The following is a 24121-nucleotide window of genomic DNA, read 5'->3' on the forward strand; positions in this document are numbered from 1 at the left end:
CACACACACACACACACACACACACACACACACACACACACACACACCACTTCCTCCCTTTCAACTTCTTAACTCTTTGCATCTGCAAAGAGGTTACATCTCTAGATGAATTGTTCCCTGAGGATTGTGAATTGGAAGACAAAGGAGAAACTGCTCCCATAGGGAAAGGGTCTTTAATCTTGGCAATATAGTAATATAAATAATTTATTATATCAGCTAACCTTAAGAACTTTGGCATTCACAGATTCCTTCTCTTTGTAAAAAAATCGAACCATCTGAATAGTAAGGTAAGCAGGCAGCCGGCTAATCTTGGACTGAGGGAAAAGAAGAAATGGCATTACATCTCAAAAGACTGTATCAGTCATTTACTTTATAAAAGAATAAGTTGTTCACTCCTTGAGGGTGATAAAGATTTATCCAAATATAGTTATTACTTTGGAAAATTGTCAACATTACAAAATTGCAAAAATTTCACAAGCTAAATGCACTATACTCACAGATTTTATGTACAAAGCATTTCTTTGCAATGTTGGAGACTGCTTGGTGATTTCTTCCTGAAGTCTCTATTAAAGAACATGATAAAGTTGAAAAGGTATTCTAAAGAATGAGGACAGTTGTTTTTCTGACAATGTTTTATAGATGTAGGAGTTTTTTTCTTCCAAAACAAAAAACTAACTGGTACACAAATGTTCCATTGTAAGAAAATACTAGGCCAAACATACAAAATTAGCCCCCTAGGTCCTCAAGTGCAGCCCTTTGACTGAATCCAAATTTCACAAAACAAATCCTCTTAATAAAAGGATTTGTTCTGTAAAATTTGGACTCAGTCAGAAGGCCATACCCAAGGACCTAGAAGGCCACATGTGGCACTTGAGGCCGAAGGTAGAAACTGCTTTAATACAAGTACCTACAAATATTAACTGGTCACTGGCTACTTTACAGAAGCTAAAAGGTAGAAAAATTAAATCATTAGGAAACCATTGGCAAAATGAAGAAATCACAAATTGGTGAACAGCAACTCTGAAATTATGATGCCAAGGAGAAAGTGATTGATTATATTCACCAAACTGAAAGTATACCATCCAACTTTTCAGAAACATCTTAATAAATCAAGGTATACCTAACTAAATCTGATTTAAGATCATCATTTTTTTTTTCTTTTTTAAGGCAATTGGGGTTAAGTGACTTGTTCAGGGTCACACAGCTAGTAAGTGTCAAGTGTTTGGTCTGAGGCCAAATTTGAACTCAAGCCCTCCTGACTTCAGGGCTGGTGCTCTATCCACTGTGCCACCTAGCTGCCCCTAAGATCTTCATTCTTATACTCCACCTAACATCACTAATCATAACCTAAATGTATCAAGCAGATTTGTTTTCTCTTGTTATAAAATTGGAAAGAAAATAACAAAACCACTTTGAAGTTAGTCCCCCTTTTACCATGCTTCATTTTTTGGCTGCTATCTCCAACTAATGCCTTATATTTCATTTCTCACCACCTTTAGTCAATCATTGCAGCAGGGCTCCTGAAGTGACTTGGGGAGAGAGTGGGTACACGTCAACAGACAGCTAGCATTTTAAAAGCCTTATGAAGCCTATACATATAATCCACCTTTAACTTCCCCACCCTCTCAATCCATAAGGCAAGGCAAGTTGATTCTACTCCAGCTAATCCAACACTACCCACTCCCACCTCCTGCCCCAGGTCGCCCCTTGGTGACTGCTTTCTCTGTTCAGAGAAAACTTTGATGCTAAGAAAGGGAAGATGAAGATAATTAGATTCAAGAAACCCAAAAATCCTTGGTAAAGATTCCAAGTATTTAAATATGACCATGCTTTGTTTTGAAAAGTGATCTAGTTGCTGAAAGTTGCTATAACCCTCTCCTGCCACTTAAAAGTGGTGTGACCTTTGGCCCTCAGTCTTCAATGAATGATCACTAAGATTCTTTCCAAATCTAAAACTCTACACTGCAGACCTTTGTATAATCACGCATAAAGAACAAAGGAATGTTTACTGAAGATAGTAACAGAATTACCTAGGAGAAAGAGTGATTAAAACGGTCAATCTTGAAACTATGGAGGACCATTCTACCTTTCTCTTCAGAGGAAAGAACAGAATTTTGTCTCAACCTAAGAAACTTTTAATTAACAAGATTAAAAAAAAAAAGGACAAAGCTACCTCTTGATATATTTGGTATTGCCAAAAGAACAAAAGTTATTAAAGCAGAGGCTAGTGGACCAAATGTCAGCAATGCTATCAGAAGGAATTTCTTAATAATAAAAAGTTGAACTACATACATAGGCTCTAAGGTACCTTTTCAATCTAAGATATATGCCTTTATAATTAATGCCTATTTAATAATATTTATATAAAAATTTCACTATTTTAAATGTTTCAAAATTCTTATGTTTGCTTTTGGAATATTTTAAGCCTCAACATCTATTATTTTTTTGTTCCCAAGTCCTTGGTCAGGAATGCAATGTATAATTGTAACAGTGTTTATGAGGAAAAATACCATCTATTGTACTTCCATTCACCCAACTAAACTGAGCCCCAGACCTTTGCACAGCACTCATCTAAGGAATGCTTCATGACAGAAGCAAAGACAACATGTGACTATCAGAAAACTAAGCCCAGGCATGTGACATGTTGTGTCTGCGTAATTAAGAGTAGTGAAGCCTGCCAAGAAGATCTACCTTTCTTCTTACCAATTTAAGCCCTGTAAAGAGGTACTTGACTTCTTGATTGATGAAACAGCTGAGCTGGAGCTGGTTCTCCTTCCCTCTGGTGGCTTCCTCTTCTTCTGCCTCTGTACATTTCATGCTTTATGGAACACGTTAAGGTATACGTCCCAAGTTACTTGTTGAATTAAGTTGTTAGATGCTCAAATAACAAAAATAATTGGCACTAACATGCCTTTTCAGTTTACAAAGCACCTTACAGACACCGCTTCATTCAATCCTCACAACAACCCTGGGAGGTAGGTGGGAGCCCAGAGGGGGTTAAGAGACCTGCCTGAAGTTCCACAGCCCGTTAATCACGAAGCTGAGATAAGAATCTATGTAAGACTCCAAATCCAGAGTTTTTCCACTACACAAGAAAAATTACTGAATTTGCTATTATCAGTATTAGACAGAATATCACCAGTCTTCTAAAATTCAAGATTTAGGGTCTCATATCCAATTTTCCTTCATTAATCTAGTTCATACCTCAATTACCTATTATCATCTTAATCATTCATTACGTATCTTCTCTTAGTTCCTGAGTCATAATAATAGAGGGAAAGAATAAAGCAATCCTTTCAAGGCTCTAGAGAATATATTTTCCCTACACAATTTATAATGATGTGAGTAAAAGCTGCTAACAGCTGTGCATAGTAACACAGCCAGCATAGGGGCAGAGGCAGGCCTTAAATTGCCCTAAGGCCAAGTCTCTCTCTATGCTACTCCAGTTGTCTCAATAAAATTAAAGCACGCATCCTTCCTTTCTGTGAAGAAATAACAAACTGGACAGCTAGGTGGCACAGTAGATAGTGCTCTGGCCTTGAAGTCAGGAGGACCTGAGTTCAAATCCGGCCTCAGACACATGACCCTTACTAGCTGTGTGACCCTGAACAAGTCACTTAACCTCGACTGCCTCATCAAAAAGCAAAAAAACAAAAAAACAAAAACAAAAAAAACCACAACAACAAACTAGGAAAAAAGGAACATGCACTTAGCTGCCATCACCAAGTTAGGTAGTTCTGTTCAATTATTTTTAAGTGGAAAAATGGACATATTAAAACAAAATATCCATTTCCCCCCTAAAAGTATTAAGATTTTTTTTCCAAGTATTTTTCTCAGTTGAAACTCTTACTTTACCACCTATTTTGATCCAAACTATTTTATATTAATTTGAAAATGGTTTTTTCACTAAGATCTTTGGTAAAATGATCTAAAGGGCTATTATTATTGTTCAATGAACTTTACCAAAACTTCACATGCTTAAAATGTTTGTCTTTTTTCCAAATTCCTAATTGCTATTATCGTAATGGCTTTCAGGCAAAGAAGCCATCTGCCTTCTTCAAACTTCTAACAACCTAATTAATTTTTTTCTTCTTTTTTTTCATCTTATGTTCCTTTCATCAAATCTGTACCAGTGAGTCATTATCTCTGAAATCAATTTTGGCATAAACTTTCTTAAGGATACGTAGTTTCAAACTCAACACCAAAGAACTGATCAATTAAACTTTTCTTTTTAGAAGGTGCTTGGGCAGCTGCAGCTGGTGATGCACTGTCTGTCTGCAAATAAAAAAATAACCAAATAAATATATATTCTATTTTACTTTACACAAGGTATATCAAAATACACTTTCCCCCTATGCAATATTAATTTTAAATATAATTTTTCTGTAGGATGTTGTACCTGCATCCATCCAACCCACATTGCCTGTGAAAAAGCACTAAAACACAAAAATATAAGGAAAATCAATTCAACTTATCTACTGAATATTGATAAGCAATACTTTGCATTTAAAATTCCATCCATTTGAACAAACATGTATTAAACAGATACTGGATGAAAGGAATTGTAAAGAGAGGTGGGCTTTTAAAGATGAATGTTCTTAATGTCCCCTGTCCTTATGGTAGGAGAGCACAAAGAAGTAGCAAATAATTATATTACAAATTAGGATATAATGAGTATTATAAGATAGCCTTGAGAGTAAAAGTAGGGAGAAGGAAAGAGAAAAAATCTGCGAACGTCTCATGGAAGAGGCCCTGAGGGCCTTATAGGGATTTAACAGGCAAAACTGCTAATTAATGAATTGTAGCTAAAAAGTAAGCAAAGGAATGAAAGTGAAAAAGGGCAGGATGGGTAAAAGGTGTGTATGTCAGCTGCAGAACAGAGAATATGTAGGAACTATCTGCAGGTAGAGATCAAAATCACAGATAACTTAAATACCATTTTGGACTCTTACACATAAAAAGCCACCAAAGAATTTGAAGCTAGGGAGTGGTGTTATTAGAGCTGTGATTTAGGTAGATTACTCCAGCAATAAATATATGAGAATGGTACAGGGAAAGACCAGAAATACAGAGAAAGCCAGGAAGCTATTGTAATAATCCAGGCAAGAAGCAATCTGAAAGCCTGAACCACATAAATGGAAATGGAAAAAGATGTGAAAAATGTTAAGAACAACAATTGGCCAAGTTAGATGTTGGCATACAATTCAAATGGCACTCTGAACAAGGGGTTAAAAGAATAAAGAAGTAACTGTCTATTCAACTGTAAAAAATGGATGAAAAACAATTTGTTCAAAAGTCTTTGAAGAGAGGGCAGGCACAGTGAATACAGCACCGGTCCTGGAGTCAGGAGGACCTGAGTTCAAATCTGCCCTCCGACACTTGATACTTAATAGCTATGTGATCCTGGGCAAGTCACTTAACCCTAATTGCCTAGCCAAAAAAACAAGAACAAAAACAAAAACAAGAACAATAGCCTTTGGAGGAAAAAAAAACCGATTAGAGACCAAATAAAAGATTACAATCATTACTATAATTCAATTACCTCCATAACAGAATCACCTTCTAAAGCTTCCAGTTTTTGTTGTAGCACTCGCATCATTTGTACCCAACATTCATTAGCATCCTGCAAATGGAAATACAATAAAGATTATGAATAAGACCTAGACAATGATTATGGTCTTACCTTCCCATGATTTTTTGCAAAAGTCTGTACATTCTATCTAGAAGATAATGTTCCTTACTTTAAAATAAATGTTTCAATCTGTGACCTTAAAGAAAAAAAGCCAGAGATAACTTTTTGAATTATGTTAGGTCTTCTCATATTTACCCAATATACTCAAATAATATGAAAAGTATCAAGATTATCTCCCTGTTTTTAAGTGATGTGACTTCACAAAGATTTACTAACTGAAAAACCACAACAGCCTTACACTAATTACCTGTTGAAGGTATTGTCCTTGATCACCCTTCTCTGCAAACTGTGGGAAAGCCATATGCAAAAACTGCAGTAGAATAATAGGTGGGATACTGGAGGAAGTTTTGTCCATGGAATCAAACAAATCTCTAAGGGCTTAAAAACAAAGAAAATATTCTCTTAGGAATGTAGAAAACAGGGGTAAACCAATAAAACTAAATTGTGATCAGAATCTTGCTAACTCAGATCATTTATATAAACATCAAACCACATATAACTATTTACAGTTCTCACTTTCTGTAAGTACGCATCACGCAAATTTGACTCCCTTTCAGGTAAGCAGTAGAACCCCACCTGAAGCTCAAGGCAGGGGTGGTGATTACAGCCAGGGAGGCAAAGCACTAGTGCAACCCTAGCCAGGGGTCCTCTGCTCCAGGCACTGAAGCCCCACCAGCTACACAGACCCAAAACACTGAAGCCAATCTGGTCTCAGGGGCATAGAGCTACAGAGGGTTTGGGGCCCTGCTGATCTCCCTAAGGGAAAGAGAAGGTCCGCAAAACAGTCCACACAAATATGTGCCTATATATAGACATTTGTTTTAAATATATGAACTTCTTTAATTTTAAAACAATTAGAACTACCTCTTGAACTTAAGTCATCAGTCAATATACAATTAAGTCCCATGCTGGCAAGCGCTGGGGATAGAAAGACTAAAACAGTTCCAGCCCTCCAGGAGCTCACAGTCTAACAGCGGAGACATGTAAATTACTAGGTACATGTAAGATAGATATAGTATAGACGGAAGGGAAGCTCAGGAGGGAAGACATTAGCAGCTAGGAGAACCAGCAAAGACTTCCTGTAAATGCTATCCTGTAGTTCAGGATTTAAACTGAGCATAAAAAGAACTTAGTGCATGTTTAGACCTATGCTTTAGTAAAATCATTTTGGTAGCTGTGTGGATTATGGATTGGAATGGGGAGAAATCTGAAGGGAGGCCTAATTAGGAGACTATTGGAACAATCCAGACAAGTAGTGGTGAAGGCCTGAACTAGGATGGTAGCAGTGTGAGTGAAGGAGACACCCGATAGATGTCATTTGGGTAGAAAAAAATAAATTTGTCCATAGATTGTATGTGTGGGGTGAAAGTGAAGAGCAAAGAAAGCCACCAAGGTTGCAACCCTGGGTAACCGGGAGGATGGTGGTGCCCTTGACAGAAAGGAGGAAAAAGGCGAATTCTGACACGTAGCCTACAGGGCTCTGTGTCCACAAGTGGAGGGCTTCCATGAGAAAGCCCCTGGTAGTGGAAAACTCTGTAAAGTTTCTCAAATTTAGGAAAATTATTTCAAGTACTATATTACTATCATGATATTTTACTCCCAAAATATAATTACACCAAAATGTCACTTCATTTCTTGCCAAAAGAAAATTCATTTAAAATAATACAGAAAGCACTGGTCTAGGAACTAAGCAACACACCTCTGATTACTATAATCTGAATGACTTTAAAAAACTAAGCATCATCTAGGACAGCAACTCTAGTGTCTCCTCTGTTAACATAATTAGGTAAACAAATCAGCTATTTGTTTTGTGGCTGTCACCACGCTAAATACGGGAAAGGTAGAAAGTATTCAAATAAATCCCCCATTACAACATGCCTCAGACTGACCTGCAGTGATATACTGCGCCGAGGCCATTTCCCCTGAAGCTCGCAAGGCACCTGCATACCTGTGGAGACATTTAAAAAAAGTATTAAACACCACAAATAACAGCAGTCTTTAATCTGTGCTGTCACTCACAATGAAGATCAATTAATAAAAATTATGGTAATTTAGCTAACAAGCCACTCTACCTTCCCTTTGGGCCTCCCTCCTTTCTTTTTTCTCTTCTTCCTTTCTTGCCTCACTACCCTCCAATGCATTGTGTAAATAAGAATGTGGAGGAAAGAGATAGATGTTAACTATAATAGTTCCTTTTCTCCCCCCATCTCAAGACATTAAGACACACCAAAAAACCTCATGAAAACAAAAATGTTTAGTTTCTTTCAAACCTATCTGTCCTCTGAAACCATTAGACGGTAACACAGCTCAACGCCAAAAATGCCTTAAGTTCTAGCACTCTAGAGTTGCTTATTAGTATAGACTTAATAGTTCAATGAGTCTACAATCTCATTTACAAATGCATACATATGGTACAGATCCCATCCTATCTCAGCCTTGCCATCCCAAGCACTTCTTTCCCAGTTCCTTTCAAAAATCCTCCGCAGAGGATCTACCAACATGACTTCCTTTTGGTATGGAAGAGGTGACTCTTTGTTCTCAAAGGCCACACTAGTGAAACACAAGTTCTAGCTGATCTACCAAGCTAATAAGATCAACAGTACAGTCTAGGAAGTATGGAAAGGTTCCTAACCAGTGGACTAGTCACTAGGAGATGAATACTTTGGCTATGGCAAACGGTGTACAGGTGACTTAAAATAACTGCAGAGGGATGTGAAGTCAAAAAACTGTGAAAAATATATAATATATACATATATACATGTCTATGTGTGTATATATATGTGTATATGCTTATCATGTGTTATGTATCATGTAGACATCATGTATTATAAATAGAGCATCTAGGAATCATTAAACACAAAACTAAAATAAAATTGAGGGCTCACTGTTTTCTATTTTCTGGTCACCTGGTAACTGAGTATTATTTAGATACCAAAAATTAGTAGAATTACATGGGAAATCACCTTCTGTCAATATCTGGCATATGTAAAGTTTTTAAATTTCAGAAACTAAATGAAAAGTCTTAACTTTAGTATTAAGTTTTCAAGCATCAAAATGAGCATTGATATTTTATCATGAAAATGCTGACCAAAAAGAAAGGAAAAAGCATATGCTGGAATGGTTCTTTATTAGGTAATTGTACTTATCACTCTAATTCAAACATTCACATTAAAGAGGCCTACTTTTTTTTTCCCTTCTGAAACTTAAGGTGTAGAAATCTTTATTTTCCTGGCTTTACAACTTAAGGCCAGGACTACCAATCTTCCAGGAAGACATCCCTATATATTTCACAGCAAGTTGTAATTTTCTATAACCACAGCCTCTCCCATATGCACACAGCTATTTTGGCCAGTCCTGCCTATCTTTTTGTTCAATCTACTTTATTTCTTCTTCCCCACAATCAGTACATGGCTCTCTCCAATATCCCAAAAAGACTGTTAGGGATTCAGTGAAGATGACATACAACAATTAATGTAAAGTATTACCATTTTATTCTTTCCTCTGTTTTCTATTCTCTTAACTAGTCTTTCTAAAGGCATGTCTCACCCACTTATCCCCTCTTTTAAAATTCACTGAATATCAAACTACTTCAAGAGCTGAGCAACATACTTTATTAGCATGTTCTCAAATAATAAATGCATTGATGACTATACATTTGAGCTATATATTCTCCCAACCAAATATTGCTGGGGGGGGGGGAAGGTCTTTGCAAAAGCCCAGTTAGAGACAGATAAGTCTTACTCCAATCAAGGAATATGAAAGTCTGAATAATGATAAAGCGTTCAATATTTCCAATCCTGTCCCTAGCCCTATCATGCAGCAATGAATAAAATAAATGATCATGCAAAAACCTATTTTTGCCTTAACTGCACATCTTTACACAAAACAGTCAAACTGATGGAAATGTTGATCCTCACTTCTTAAATATTCCATATGCTGATCCTTACTTATTAAATATTCCATATGTTCCAAGAAGATGAATATTAATTTTGTTAAATGATAGGAATATTTGTTTTTGAAGTTGTACTTTTAACTTTAACCTTACCTTTTAAGGGCATCTTTGAGTTCTGGCACAGAGCGGATACACTGAACTGTAGCATTCATGTAACAAGTGTTACCAAGATTTGTCAATCCACATGGCAATTCCATCTGATGAGACAAGTATTAAATTAATTTCATGAGCAATATCTATAATTATTATTATCACACAGCCTGAGGTAAAGACCAAAGATTTACCAATCTATAACAATTACTTAATCCCTATCCCAAATTATAATGGCTATATATACCATCCCAATGGTGGCAAAAATACTTTGTGAATCATCCCCAACAAAATTAGCATCATTCCTACAAATAAGTGGCTGTTATCTTGACGGCTTTTATGATAAAATATTGGGACTGACTGTCAAATTATTTAAGCAATGGGTATATCATCTGCCAAAATCATTTGTTCGCTAAACTTCTCTACTGTGGTAAGTGCTGTAGAGAATATAAAGATAAAGACATCAGGGAACCTATGCTAAAGGTACTTGCTTACACTCCAGCATGAAAAATTTCTTTCTTATATTCATATATCTTAAAATGTTTCCTTATTCCTTAAACAGCATTATTATGCCTTTAAAAAAGGATGAGTTGAAGTTTACTGGGGTTGTTTTTTTTTGCTAAACCAAATATATGCATACCCCGTTTTAAATCAAGCCCATTTTACATACTTTAGAAATTACAAATTTGATTAACTAGGGTCCTAACTTGTTGTAAAGAACCAGAAAACTCACATCTAACAGATTTCTGGACCACAAGTTTATCATGTGTTAGATGTCAGCCTCTAAAAGTATCTCTGGATAATGAAGTCCAATATTAGATTTGGTAAACATCCAGACAAAAAGAAAAGAAGGTATCGGCTCTAGAATCTAAGTATATGGACACAAGCACAGAAAAACATGCCACATTCCCAAAAGTGCCAGAAGCAGTAAGAAGACATAGTCTAAATTTTGGCAATTCAACAGCACTCCTAGCATATAGTTTTATTCCCTTTACTCTCTAATTTCATAATACAAGTTGGAAGAAAGGTAAGTTTAGCTTTTTTTTTTCCAATTGGGGTTAAGTGACTTGCCCAGGGTCACACAGGTAGTAAGTATCAAGTGTTTGGTGTGAGGCCGCATTTGAACTCAGGTCCTCCTGACTCCAGGGCTGGTGCTCTATCCACTGCGCCACCGAGCTGCCCCAAGTTTAGCTTTTTAAAAAATCTGCTTTATAGCTGACTTTATCAGAATACATTCTCTATATAATCACATCTTCTATCAATATTCCACTTTTTTTGGTTTTCTGAAACATGTCAGAGTACAAGTCTTGAATGTGGTATGGTCTAATAGAAGAGGAGTCAGAAAACCTAAGGTTCTAAGCCTATTAAAATCTGTGTCTCAATTTCCTAATATATTTCCTATCTTATATGGTTATTCTGAGGATAAAATAACAATACAAACTCAAAAAGTAAAAAGCACAACATAAAAAGTTAGGTAGTAATAAATATGTATGTCTGGCAGGAGTCTAAATTATAATGTCTGAACTGAGATCAATTTTCACTTAAGCACTTTCAACATAATACGCTACATCTTAAAAATATAGCAATACAAATATACTTATTTTATAAGAAAAATTGTCAAAGAATTAAACTTCAAACTATGGATATAAAGACTGAAATTACAAATCTGAACTAGTTTTATAAAACTGTAAAAAAAAATTATTGAGATGTGGAATTGAGAAGCAGATTAAACTCATAAAGCACCTGGCAACACTAGGTCTGACTGAAGCCAAATTTACAAGCACTAAAATCCTATGGATTGTTGAATACACACATACTGACCGTTAACTATTAGATCCCAAGCAGAACTTCAAAACTGTCAGAAGTCATTTTTCTGAAACTCATTTTAATAAATGTCTGTTGATAAGCAGTGATCCAAATAGATTATGAAATCTGAAATGTCTTACAGCAGATGCTAGCTGTTCTTCCGTCATGTCTTCTACGAAAACAGTTCTAGCAACGGGTTCCTCAGGCAGAGCATCTGCTGATCCCATCATTAACAGAGTCATTCCCTGTTTACAAAATAATAATAATGAAATCCATGGTTTCTCTTGGGAGAGTTACTTAAATGATCATTATTAAGTAATATCATTTTCTGTAGCTAATACTCAACTTCTATGAGACTAGTTGATCACTTCTGAGGAAGCCTAAATTTTAACAACATAAGAATTATTTCCATGTATAAATGAGAATCATTTCCTTTGAAGTCACAAATTGCATTCTAATAATTTTATAAGAACACCAGGCTGATCACATAAAAAGAATCAGTTCTAAGTACCAGTTTATAAAATTCTGACATATGGTTCCTAAACTTCAAGGGCATGTTTCTATTCCATAAATAGCCAAGAGTAACATAATATTCCATACCATAGTAGAAAAACTCATACAGTTCAAAAATACATTAATGCCCCCCAATTTTGATATTTCTTTTAAGCAGGTTAAATAAAATAAGTAAACTTCTGCAAAAAAGTGAAAGCTAAAAACACAATTCAATGAAACAGCAGATTGGAAATGGAGTCAAGGGATGATAAGTAAAAGGAGATGAAAGAGAATAAAAATAGAAAATTTTTAGAAATAAAATATCATCTCATTAGTTATAAGATGATTGGCCAATATTAAAAATCCTTCTTCATGCCATTATTTTATACTTGGAAATTAATTTTTGAAAGATTGCACAAAAGCACTAAAAGTCCAGATATTTAAGCTAGTTTTAGTCTGCCTAAATTTGTCTGTTGGTACCTAATATTACGTGTTTTAGTGTTCTCTACCTATTGTGAATGTGTGTTCTGTGAAAAGCTTTAATGCTATCAATGCTTTCCCTTGCAAAACATTAAGGCAGAGTAGTGTAATGTAATGGTGGAGAAGAGTCAGAGGGAGGGAATTCAAATCCCAGCCCTGCTATGTTATCCTTAGCCCTTCTACTCTTAGGGTGGGGGAATTGGTGCCTGTCAAATGTAAAATGAAGAGAGTGGACTAAATGCACTCCAAGATACCTTCTAGCCCTAAATCTATAATCCTATGAAATGAGTTCGTGGGTGTGTCAAAAATACCTATTTAGGTGGCAATTTTTTTGGATACATAATTAAGTTCAATTTTCCACAAAATTCCAACTACCCCTTAATCCTAGGAGTAGTCTTTATTTTCTTTCCTCACTATGATTCACAATTTTTGTTAAAATATGTTTATGGTCAAATTAAGATGGGCACACTGGAGCAACCACTATAGCCTTCCAGTAATGAAGAAAGGCATAGCTAGATAGGGATCAATAAATACAAGATAGACATAAACCAAAGTGTCACAATCTCCCCATTTCTCTCCCTACTTTTATTCCTTAAGTTTCACTAAGTGAAAGGCAAAGTACCATAATGGATAGAGAGCCGACCTGGGAGCCAAGAAGACCTGGGTTCAAGTGCTGCCTCTGATACATAGGGTTATGTGTAACCCTGAGCCACTTAACATCTCAGTGCTCTAGGCCTGGGTCAGCAAACATTTTCTGTAAAGGGCCAGATAATAAATATTTTAGGCTTTGCGGGCCAAGAGGCAAAATCAAGGCTACTGTGTAGGTACTTACATAATGAGAAAACAAAATGACTTTCAATTCTTTTATTGATGAAATTTAAAATATAACTGAGTACAACTTTTTGTAATACCAGTCTAATGAAAAGAATGGAATTTTTGGGGGGGATGTAACATTTTGCCTAATTGGGTTCAAAGTTAGTATTTCCTATCATCAAAATCAGTCACAACTGTTTGCCAGTTACTACTATTATGCTAATCTGACTCAATCTTGGGGTCTAGTTCCCTTATTGTTGAGTTCCTGAGACCAGGATTACCATTTCTGGAGAACCCCAGTCATGCTTACTTTATGCCCAGTTCACTCACTCTCCAGATGCTCCACCTCCTCAGCAGTTCAGGAACCCATCCTCTGCCCACTTTTCCAGCTGCCCTTGATGGGTTGTCCTTCCCCATCAGAACATAAACTTTTTAGACTAGGGAACCATCTCATTTTCTTGTATTTATAGCATCAACACTCGGCACAATGTCTGGCCCACGGCAAGCACTTAATAAATTATCAATCTATCTGAATGAGAAACATTAACAGTTTCATTTACTATCAATTCTCTTATGATTATACTGTTTTCCTAGGTAAATTATGCTTAGTTGTAAGCATAAATCAGTTTGCCTTCTGGAATATCATATTCCAAACTTTCCATTCCTTTATTATGATGGCTACTAAATCTTGTATGAACCTAACTATGATTCTTTGGTACTTGGAATTCTTTCTTTTTGGATACTTAAAGTATTTTTTCTTTGACCAGGGAGCTTTGGATTTTGGCCATAGCATTCCAAGTAGTTTTTATTTGGGGGGTTTAAGAAGATAACCACTGGATTCTTTCTATTTATACTTTGCCCTTGAGAAGATTAAGACTGATCCTGTATTGTTTTCTTATTGATCCTATTTACAACTAATTGCTTTTGTCCTGTAACTGCTTTAAGTGATGGTTCTCTATCTCTGAACTTAATTCATAATTTAGCTAGTCTGTAATGGATTAAGTTCAAAAATCCAGCTCTCCTGCTAATCACTGATCTATTCTTGCCATCCCCCTCACCCCACCCCCAGATGTTTGTGAACAGAAGGGAGATGGATATAATATCTTCACACCACCAAGCTATTCAAGGATGTTTGGTTGTCCAAAAGTCTGGCCCACTGTCTTGCACCTGGGAACTCAATGATCACTTCTTAGTCTCAAAGGAAGGAAAAAGTCATTGCTAGCCCTCATTACCGAACTTTCAACCAACAATATTGTTCCCTGCACCTCAGCTGTGTAACCAATCATGTTCTTCCCAACCCTATGCTAAATTACTACCCTTTTCTTTTTTCTGTATACCCCAAAACCTATAAAAGGGGAACTGTCCCTTTGCTCAGGGTCTTTGACATAAATGGAGACAAGTCAAAGACCCATTTATTAAGAAGCAGCATGCCCCTAGTAATAAATGTTATCTTGTTAGGAGACTTGCGTCAGTTTACCTTTCTGTTAAATTTCACCTGCTACACCTGCTAGTTCTAAGAGATCTCGGCAGTTTTCTTCTACAATTTCTTGATGTATGGTGTTGCTCAGTTCTTTTTTTGGTCATAACTTTGAGGTAGTCCAATGATTCTTAAATTTTCTTCCTTAATCTGTTTTCTAGGTCATTGGTTTTTGCTGTAAGGTACTTCACATTTCCTTCTATTTTTTCAGTCTTTTGATTTTGTTTTACTATTTCTTGATGTCTCATGGAGTTATTAGCTTCCCTTTGATCAATTCTAATTTTTAGGGAGTTTAGTTGAATAAAGTTTTGTATCTATTGCAAAATAGGTACAAAATTACCAGCTGTTAATTCTCTTCTCATGTTTTCCAAAGTTCTCATTTCCAATTTTTTTCCTCTACCACTCATTTAGTTTTTAACATCACCTTTTTTGTTATTTTTTTTTTTTAAAACTCTAGCTTTATCTCTTCTAGGAATTCTAGACTTACGTCCAAGCTTTTTTTTTTTTTTTTTGGAGACGAAGCCTGTAAATGTTGTTGAATCATTTTCTTCTGGATTTGTATCTTGAGCTTCCCTGTGACCATAACAGTTCTTTATGGTGGAATTCTTTTTTTGTTTGCTTATTCTTCCAACCTACTTTTTAACTTTGACTTTTATGTTAGAGCTGAGCTCCATGCACTTCTGGGGAAACCACCTGGATTGGGCTTCTGTCCTCTTGCATCCTTCTGTTTGCTTTCACCAAAATCTGCTCACTACCCTCCTGGTCTAAGCTCTGTAAATTCCTGACCCAGGTTTATGTCTGTTGGCTTGTCCCCAGTTGCTCAGCTCAACCACTGGGAGGCTCTGCAGGTTCAAAGCAACTGAACTACAGGCCATCCTGGCTGTTCCACTGCAGGCTTTCACTTGGGCTAGAAGCTAGAAATTAGTCCCTGCCCTGCTTTTAGGATCAGAGCCACATAGCTACTATTTGCTTCTGAACTCATTCCTCACTCAGGTCCCCTCCTCAGTCTGCCCTGGATCTAAGACCATAAACTGGGTAGTGGATGACAGGCTGCCAGACAGCACCCATTCCTGTACCCAGTGTTAGTTCAGGGATCCCCTTGGATTTTTTTTTTTCTGGGCAATTGGGGTTAAGTGACTTGCCCAGGGTCACACAGCTAGTAAGTGTTAAGTGTTGGTCTGAGGCCGGATTTGAACTCAGGTCCTCCTGACTTTAGGGCTGGTGCTCTATCCACTGTGCCACCTAGCTGGACCCCGCCCCCCCCCCGATCTCTTCTTGCCCCAGAGCCCAGTCTTGGCCCTCTCTCAGTCCCAGGATGCTAGAATGCTCTGTCTACAGAATGCCCCTGCCAGACCCTGTCCCCAGGATTCTGTCTCCTTAAGCAACTGTGATGGGGTAAAATGATTCACTGCGACTTTTTCCTTCAATTTTCTGGTCAGAATTCAATCCAGAGTGTCTTCTAGATCTCTGTGGAAGAAGTATGGTAGGCAAGCTAGGCTTCCTCCTGCTAATCACCATCCTGACTCCCCTACTATCAATTCTCAAAACAACACCCAGCACTAAATCCTTTTCCTGTCTCACCAAAGGCCTTGTTGTTCAGCTATTTTCAGTCATGTCTGACTTTTCTTAACCTCAATTGGGGTTTTCTTGGCAAAGATAATAGGGTGATTTGCCATTTTGTTCTCCAGCTCATCTTACAAATGAGGAAACTAACTCAAACAGGGTTAAGTGAATTGCCCAACATCACACATCTAGTAAGTGTCTTGAGGTTAGATTTGAATACAGATCTTCCCGATTCCAGGCCCAGTACTCTATCCATCGCACCACCTACCTGCCAAAGGCCTAACCAGTTTTAAACCTGCTCCTACACCCAGTGTCCAGATTTGACTCCTCCCTGAAGAGATGAGGGCCATGATGAGAACAAAAGATGGAAAAAGTTTTTAATTACTTAGATTAACAGAAGTATTTTCTGGGTTTACTTCTGACAAGCAGGAAAAAAAAACATCTGAAGACAATGGTTGGAGCGGGATTGAATGGTTTTAGAAAAATGACACTCCGGTGTAAGCAGAAAAGTTAATGTGACTGTGACAAGATTATTGTCCTGCTTGACGGAGCAAAGTGTTAAGTAACGAGGCAGTTCTGGGGTCAGGAAAACTCATCTCGAGTTCAAATCTAGCCTCGGACACTTACTAGCTGTGTGAACCTGGGCAAGTCACTTAACCTACTTTGCCTCAGTTTCCTCACGTGTCAAATGAGCTGGAGAAGGAAATGGCAAACCACTCTAGCATCTTTGCCAAGAAAACCCCATTAAGAGTCAGACACGACTGAAACAACTCAATAACCATCTAAATTAATAAAAATTGTTTCTGACTGGCTTGTAATTAAAATGCAAAGAACAGAATTTTTATCCACACATCCTGAGGCATTTTAAGTCAAAAACAATACTATTACACCAGAAATAAGCATGCTCTAAACAAAAATAGCTATTTTTGGTGGAAGTATCTCCTATATTACTTTAAATAATTACTCTAAAAGAATAAAAAAAATCTCCCCTAAAAGAAAAAAATACACAATAAGATTAAATTCATAAATTTAACAATACATAGCCTTTGGCAGAGTCACTATGATAAACCTAGAATTCTAGAAATCCTAGACAGACAAAATAATACTCATAACAAAAGAGTTATTAGAAGTCACACTGTGAAAAGGGAAAATGCTGAAAGACATGGAATCATTCGCTCCTAATGGATTTAAAATTAAACAAAACTTCACATATATTCAAGGGAATATGTCCAGATGGAAATGTTAATCCATTATTCTTCCTTCTACACTCTTTATCCATCCAGACATCATTTTGCTTAGGATCTTCTCTGCAATACAAACTAATTTTAAACTGAGTTTCACTTTAAATGTCTATGTTCAGAAATATCTCTTCAAACATTTCCTATTGCCCAGAGCATGTTCATTTCTGGTCTAAGCATAACTTGTATATCTGGATCAATATCATCTCATGCATCCACAACTATAATATGAAGAGAAAGGAGTTTTAAAAAAAAAAAAAACCACCACCCATGGTCAGTTTTTCTTGTGACCACTGTTTGAAATGTGACTACCAAATTAATCTTATGTCCTTTTTTCTCACTATTCAGTTCACATTCCTACAATACATATTAATAAGACATAATACTGTATCAACAGGTTGGTACAGTATTTCTCTTAGGTTACAAATCAATAAGAATGAGGATTAATTATCAAATTATAAAACAAGTGTTAGAAATGCATTTTTTCTTCACTACTCTTCAGCGCTTATAATACACGTGAATATCCATAATAATTTCTTAGTCACATCAGGGGCCTTTGCAGGTTGTAGGATATGTGATGCTGCCCAATTAAACATGTAGACAGGAAATGAAGACCAACACAACTCCTGAGATCAGAAATGGATTCAACGTAAACTTTCTTGATTGAATATGGGAACTAAAGGTTTCCAAGTTGACTTTCACACAGGCTTGTGCAAATTCAAAAATTTCAAAATAAAGTGATTTTCATTCTTCACAAGTGTCTGAAATATTCATTAACCGTCAAGCTACTATAGATAACTTAAATGGGGAAATACAAGAGCAAGGCAAACTATCTCAGCATTAATGCATGAAAACATGAGAAAATTATTTTGCTCATTTCTCAGTCAGATCTCCAACCAAGGTTTACTTTGTAACGTAAATATGAAACCGTAAATTCCCCCAACTCTTTTATCTGTTTAGTAAAATCTGTAATATAAAAAATATAAGGCACTTATCTATCAAGTTATGTCACTCAAGATAAAACAGTATATGGGGCAGCTAAGTGGCACAGTGGATAGAGCACTGGCCCTGGAGTCAGGAAGACCTGAGTTAAATCTGGCTTCAGACACCTAACGCTCACTTAGCTGTGTGACCCTGAGCAAATCACTGAACACCCGCTAAAAAAAAAAAAAGATAAAACAGCATACTAAAATTTGCCAGGTGAGAAATATTTCTTTACCATATAATACTATTTTCTAGTAAAACTTACTGCATCACCTGCCTTCCTCCTCCCTTCTTTGTAGGGGTGGGAGACTATGGGTGTATAATACTGCATATAATGCTGAACTTGGTTGATGTATTGGTTAGTTTTGCTTAACTGCTTATTTTTTCTTCTTTTCTACTATTTGTTTTAAGGGATGGCTCTCTGAGATGGGAACAAGGGAAAGGTGCTATAAAAATAAAAGATATCAATAAAAATTTTTAAAAAGAAAAAAGATGAAAAAAACTTTACTGTACCAAATTAAAGAATTCACAACTAGATAGCTCCTTAATCAGTACTGCTAGAAGCCACATGGAATGGCCCAGGTTTCCATACTCTTAAAAGAAATAACCAATATGTAAAAACAATAATTTCTTTACATGAAACTCCTTAAATTAAGGGCAAGAAAAGAGTATTATAGATAACCAGACAATAGTAACTCATAGGAAAGTTTTTTTTTCTAAAACTAAGCTAATCAGAACAATGTAAAACAATGCCAAAAAGGCAGTTGGGTGCCAATTATTTCTAATGACAAAACAGAATTCTAAAATACTAATGATGAAACACACCTCACTCTTTTCAAGTAAAGAGTCGGGGAGGGTACACATATGGAATGTAGTATTATCCTCTATGAGACTAGCAATCCCTATGTTTGTTAGTCTTTTCCTTTGTTACAAGAAAGGGATCGATGTGGGTACAGTTTCTTTTAAAAAATGACCCCTATTAAAAAAAAAAAAGGCAACAATAAAGCTTAAATATAAGAACAAAATAAAATCTAACTAACCAGGCCAACTCAAAGAAAGTATTTACCTCCACACATACTCAGCAAGCCACTTGCAGTGGTTAAATCCTAATATAATTTTTTAGAAATAAAACTCTAAAATGTTATTTAAATTGTTTTTAAAATCTTACTAAAATTCATATATGGGTAGAATGAACTACCCTTCATTCTAAAAACACTTATCTGGGTTAACTAGTTATTTTATCAAGTTATCACTCATAATTAAAGTTGCATCATATGCCAAAGCATCATGCTTTTAAAAACTTTTTTGACCTTACAGCACAGCTTCTGAAAACACTTCAAATACTCCTAAAATGGTCCAGCCAAAGATGCCATAGAGACCATCTATATCTCAGTTCTAATATAAAAGTGTTAATTGAAAAATAGGCAATTTATTGCCATATAAAAATTTTGACAATTATCTCAAGTTAAAGGCTATGACAATGGCCTGGTAAGTAATACTAATAGCCCTTAAAATATAGTCTTACACTTAAGTTTAAGTGAATATAGGGGATCTCACTTTTAGAATTCTAAAAATATCAAATATCCTGTCAAGTTTTAAACCCTCTTTAGAAAAGAAGGCTTTATGCCTGTTTGTAATACTTAATTCACATAATAAAATACAAAAATAAAAGACTGATAAACTTCTAAACCTACTTTCCCATTACAGCAAATCAAACAAGCATTTATGAAGTGCCTACTATGTACCAGGCACTATGCATGATAGAAATGAAACTGGTTCTCTCAAAGAGCTTATATTCTATTGAGAAAGAAAATACGTACAGCTCATAAGCCTAACAGAGCATAAAATGACTCTAAGATATACTCAACAAAGTAATGACTGGCTTTAATTTTATTCATTTTAAAACAAACAGGTCAGAATTTATATACCCAAATGAATACTGTTCTTTGAAGCAGCCACCTTGAAAGGCTAAACACTTTTATTTCAACAATGTTACCATCATTTAAGATATTTTTGAAATTCCTTTTTCAGAAGGTCTCCAGAACCATTTTACATGTAAGTCATATAAGATCAGTTGAATTACTTTTAGTCACAACTCTTCTTTTGAAATCCAAAAGTTACACCTTTGACAAATACTAGCTGTGTGACCCTGGGCAAGTCACTATCTTTTCAGGGCCTACAAGCAAATCTACACGAATATAAGCTGGAAAACAGGTGCTGATATGCATTGGTTGTTGATAGGCTCCTTAGCAGGAGCTCCAGACACTGATGAAGTCACAGGTCCAGACCAAACTATATACATAGATGTTTCAAATTAAATCTAGAAGGTAAACAAATCAAATCAGAGTTAAGATACTTGGAGGTAAGCCTGCTGTATTTTTTCTATCAAAAAAAATTTTTTTTTAATCCTAGTTATTTTTAAAATACATTATTTTCTACAATCTACCTCATGGATATGTAGCTTGGTGGACTGAAAAATGTGCTGTATTTGGAAACCTGGGCTCACATATTACATGTGACAATTACTAGCTTTTCTAAATAAGTCTTTCTAAGCCTGTCTCCTTCATCTGTAAAATGGGGAATAAAATTTCCACAGTAGCCATCTCAAAGAATTGTTATGAGGTTAAAACAGAATAAGGCATATAAAGTGCTCTGAGAATGTAAAAAAAAAACTAAATACCAGATATCATTATGATCTAAAGTATTTCTTCACAGTTTTACATGCCATAATGCAGAACCCAAATTAACTACAGAGCACTAATGTTCTAATAAGCACCTCATTCATCCTAGATAACATGGGATTTCAACCATATTAAATGAATGCATCTGTAACCATATAGAAATGGGAAATGTCATTTGTCCTGATCACTTACCCTATTTATGCACTACTGACTTAATCTCATGAAACTCTTCAATCAGCTAGTCAATCAACAAACACACTATGGCACTGTGCTAACCACAAGCAGTTTACATTCCAATGGGAGGGAAAATAAATACACAATATGAGTATTTAAAGAATAATACAAAATGAATACAAGGTAGTTTTGAGAGAGGGTGCCTCAAGGGATCATGAAAAGCTTCACGAAGAAAGTAGTGTTTGGGCAGACTCCTAAAGGAAACTAGGGATTCCAAAAGGTAGAGGTGAGGAGGGAGTGAGTGCATGGCAGTAGGGGAAAAAGCATGCAGACTGAGGATTGAGCACTGTGTTCAGACGATGCCAATATAGCTCAATCAGAAAATGTAAGGAAATAAGCACAATAAGACTGGAAAGGTATGAAGGGGTCAGCTTGTGAAGTGCTGTAAATGTTAAAGAGAGATTTATAATTAACCCAAGAGGCAACAGGGAGCCACTCTCCACTAGGAGAGTGAAATGGCCAACTCTGGACTTTTGGAAAATCACTACTAGCAATGCAGAGGATGGACTGAAGTGTCAACAGATGACATAAAGATATCAATTAGAAGGTCAATAATTCAGGTGAAAGGGCTTGAACTAGATTGCTGATTATTTGAGTTGAGAGGAGACGTATACAAGAGATGTTGTGGAAATGCAAAAAAAAAAAAAAAAGATTTGACAATTGAGTGGTCATGGAATATGAGATGGGGAAAATGACACCAAGATTTTGCACTTGGGTGACTGGAAAGATGGTGGTACCCTTTACAGTAACAGGGGAAGTACAGCAGGTGAGACTGCAGGCAAAGATGAGTTCTATTTTGGATATGTTGAGCTGTAAATGCCTCCAGGTCATCAACTTTGCTATGTCCAATAGCCAGGTGGGAATTCCAGATTAGAGTTCAAGAAAAAAGCTAGGGTGGTATACTCAAAGTCATGTGGGTGGAATGACAAATGAACCAGTGATCAGAAAATCATACTCAATATCTGACACCATTATTCTTTAAAATGGATTCAAAGACTACCTTTTTATCTAATTATCAACTTTTAAAACTTCAACTATATTCCAGTGTCTTAGGTTTTTCTCTCCTTTTTAACCAATTTGTCATAACCACTAGTAGGTTACTCAAAGTGTCTTCTATTCTACACATAGCACGGATCTCTAATATTCCAGGAAACTAATTAGCTGGCATGATTATAAAAGAATAACATGGACTGTGCGCATATCAGATGTGCATATTAGAAATCCATCTCAACTCTTTAGAGTTACACTACACATTTAGGTGACCTCTTTTGTTTTATAAGGATAAAACTAAATAGAACAGAAATTCTGACAAATTCATTTTACTATTTTCTTCCATTATTTCTTCTTTGCCTTTTTTCTAAGAAAACTAAACTGATGAGACATAATCAACATTAGAACCAGAACACTAAGTTCTAATCTTGGCTTTGTCATTAAGTACTGTAACTGGGCAAATTATTTAACCTTTCGGGACCTCAATTTCTTAATATGTAAAATGGGGTGCGGGGTTAGAATAAATGATCCTTACAGTTTCTTCCATATCTGTTATCTCAATTATCTGATTAATAATGAAACAGCCTTTTCTTAAGAAATGAAATCTTATTAGTACTTACACTCTTTATCTTCAGGTTTCCCCAATCATCATCCTATTTTAAAGAAAAAAAAATTATTTTAATTTTTAGTATCTGTGTCCATCACAATATCCAACTAATTTCAACCACTTAAGTATTGGTCTGACTGTTAACTTGTAAGTGGATTTTCTAAAATGAGGTAACAAAAACCCATAGGACTAGAGATGGTATTCTATTCACCCAAACATCTCCTTTCTTCTACCCCCTTCCTCAAATATAAATATCTCCCTTCTTCTGCCTTCTTATGCAGAAGTCAACACTCTCAATAGCACCAAGAATACAAAGACACTAACGCTAAGAAAACTCAGAGATAAGATTTTTAAAAGAAAATTTTCCAGAGATGTAATACTAGTAAGTGGCTCATGTGGACAGGGAAAATAAAAATTAGCAAATTAATGAATTGTGCTTATGTATACTATTCCAAAAACTAAGAGTTTAAAAGACTCTGCTTTGAGCCTAGAAAATAAAAGGATGGTTCCATCCCACCCCACCCCCCCAGTATGTTTGAATTTCTTAACTACTAAAAGCATATCTCTGGGAATCAAGCTAAGCACTTTCACATATTCACAGCATTAATCAAGAAATTAGTATATATGTTGACACTAAGGGATATACTGTACAGGAAATATAAGTTAATCTAAGATATTACCCTCAACACTCCTAAATGCCCCCTCAATAATGCACCATTATCAAAAAAAAAAAAAAAAAAATTCAATTCCTTCCTGAACGCCTATATTCCCAATAGGAACCACTTAGCCATTAAAAAGTTCTAAGTTTACAGCATGTTGCTTCCTACTACTGTACTTTCTTCAAATGTCTAAGCATATCCTTTAGTTCCAAAGCAGAAAATTTAGTTTGAAAATAGAAATAAAAACAGAAACAGTTTATGATTTATTGGGGTTTCTGCCATATTCTCTCTTTCTCTCTCACTCTCTCTCTCTCACACACACACACACACACACACACACACACACACACACACACACACACA

The 24121-nt window shown here is 35.9% G+C and overlaps 1 protein-coding gene across 1 annotated transcript in view; it reads right to left on the bottom strand.

Moving 5' to 3' along the window:
- LOC114054306 (ubiquitin carboxyl-terminal hydrolase 14-like) overlaps window positions 1-24121 on the bottom strand; it is a 33894-nt gene that overhangs the window by 4901 nt on the left and 4872 nt on the right. The window contains exons 3-12 of the mRNA XM_027877523.1: window positions 23113-23145; window positions 11681-11785; window positions 9738-9841; window positions 7582-7640; window positions 5940-6070; window positions 5543-5623; window positions 4184-4275; window positions 2704-2818; window positions 498-563; window positions 222-314 (exon numbers count right to left, since the gene is read on the bottom strand). Of these exons, the coding sequence (XP_027733324.1) occupies window positions 222-314; window positions 498-563; window positions 2704-2818; window positions 4184-4275; window positions 5543-5623; window positions 5940-6070; window positions 7582-7640; window positions 9738-9841; window positions 11681-11785; window positions 23113-23145 (879 nt within the window). The remainder of the gene's footprint in view (window positions 1-221; window positions 315-497; window positions 564-2703; window positions 2819-4183; window positions 4276-5542; window positions 5624-5939; window positions 6071-7581; window positions 7641-9737; window positions 9842-11680; window positions 11786-23112; window positions 23146-24121) is intronic.

This window comes from Vombatus ursinus, unplaced genomic scaffold (genome assembly GCF_900497805.2).
Source record: "Vombatus ursinus unplaced genomic scaffold, bare-nosed wombat genome assembly UNPS02014812.1, whole genome shotgun sequence".
Lineage (NCBI taxonomy): Eukaryota > Metazoa > Chordata > Mammalia > Diprotodontia > Vombatidae > Vombatus > Vombatus ursinus.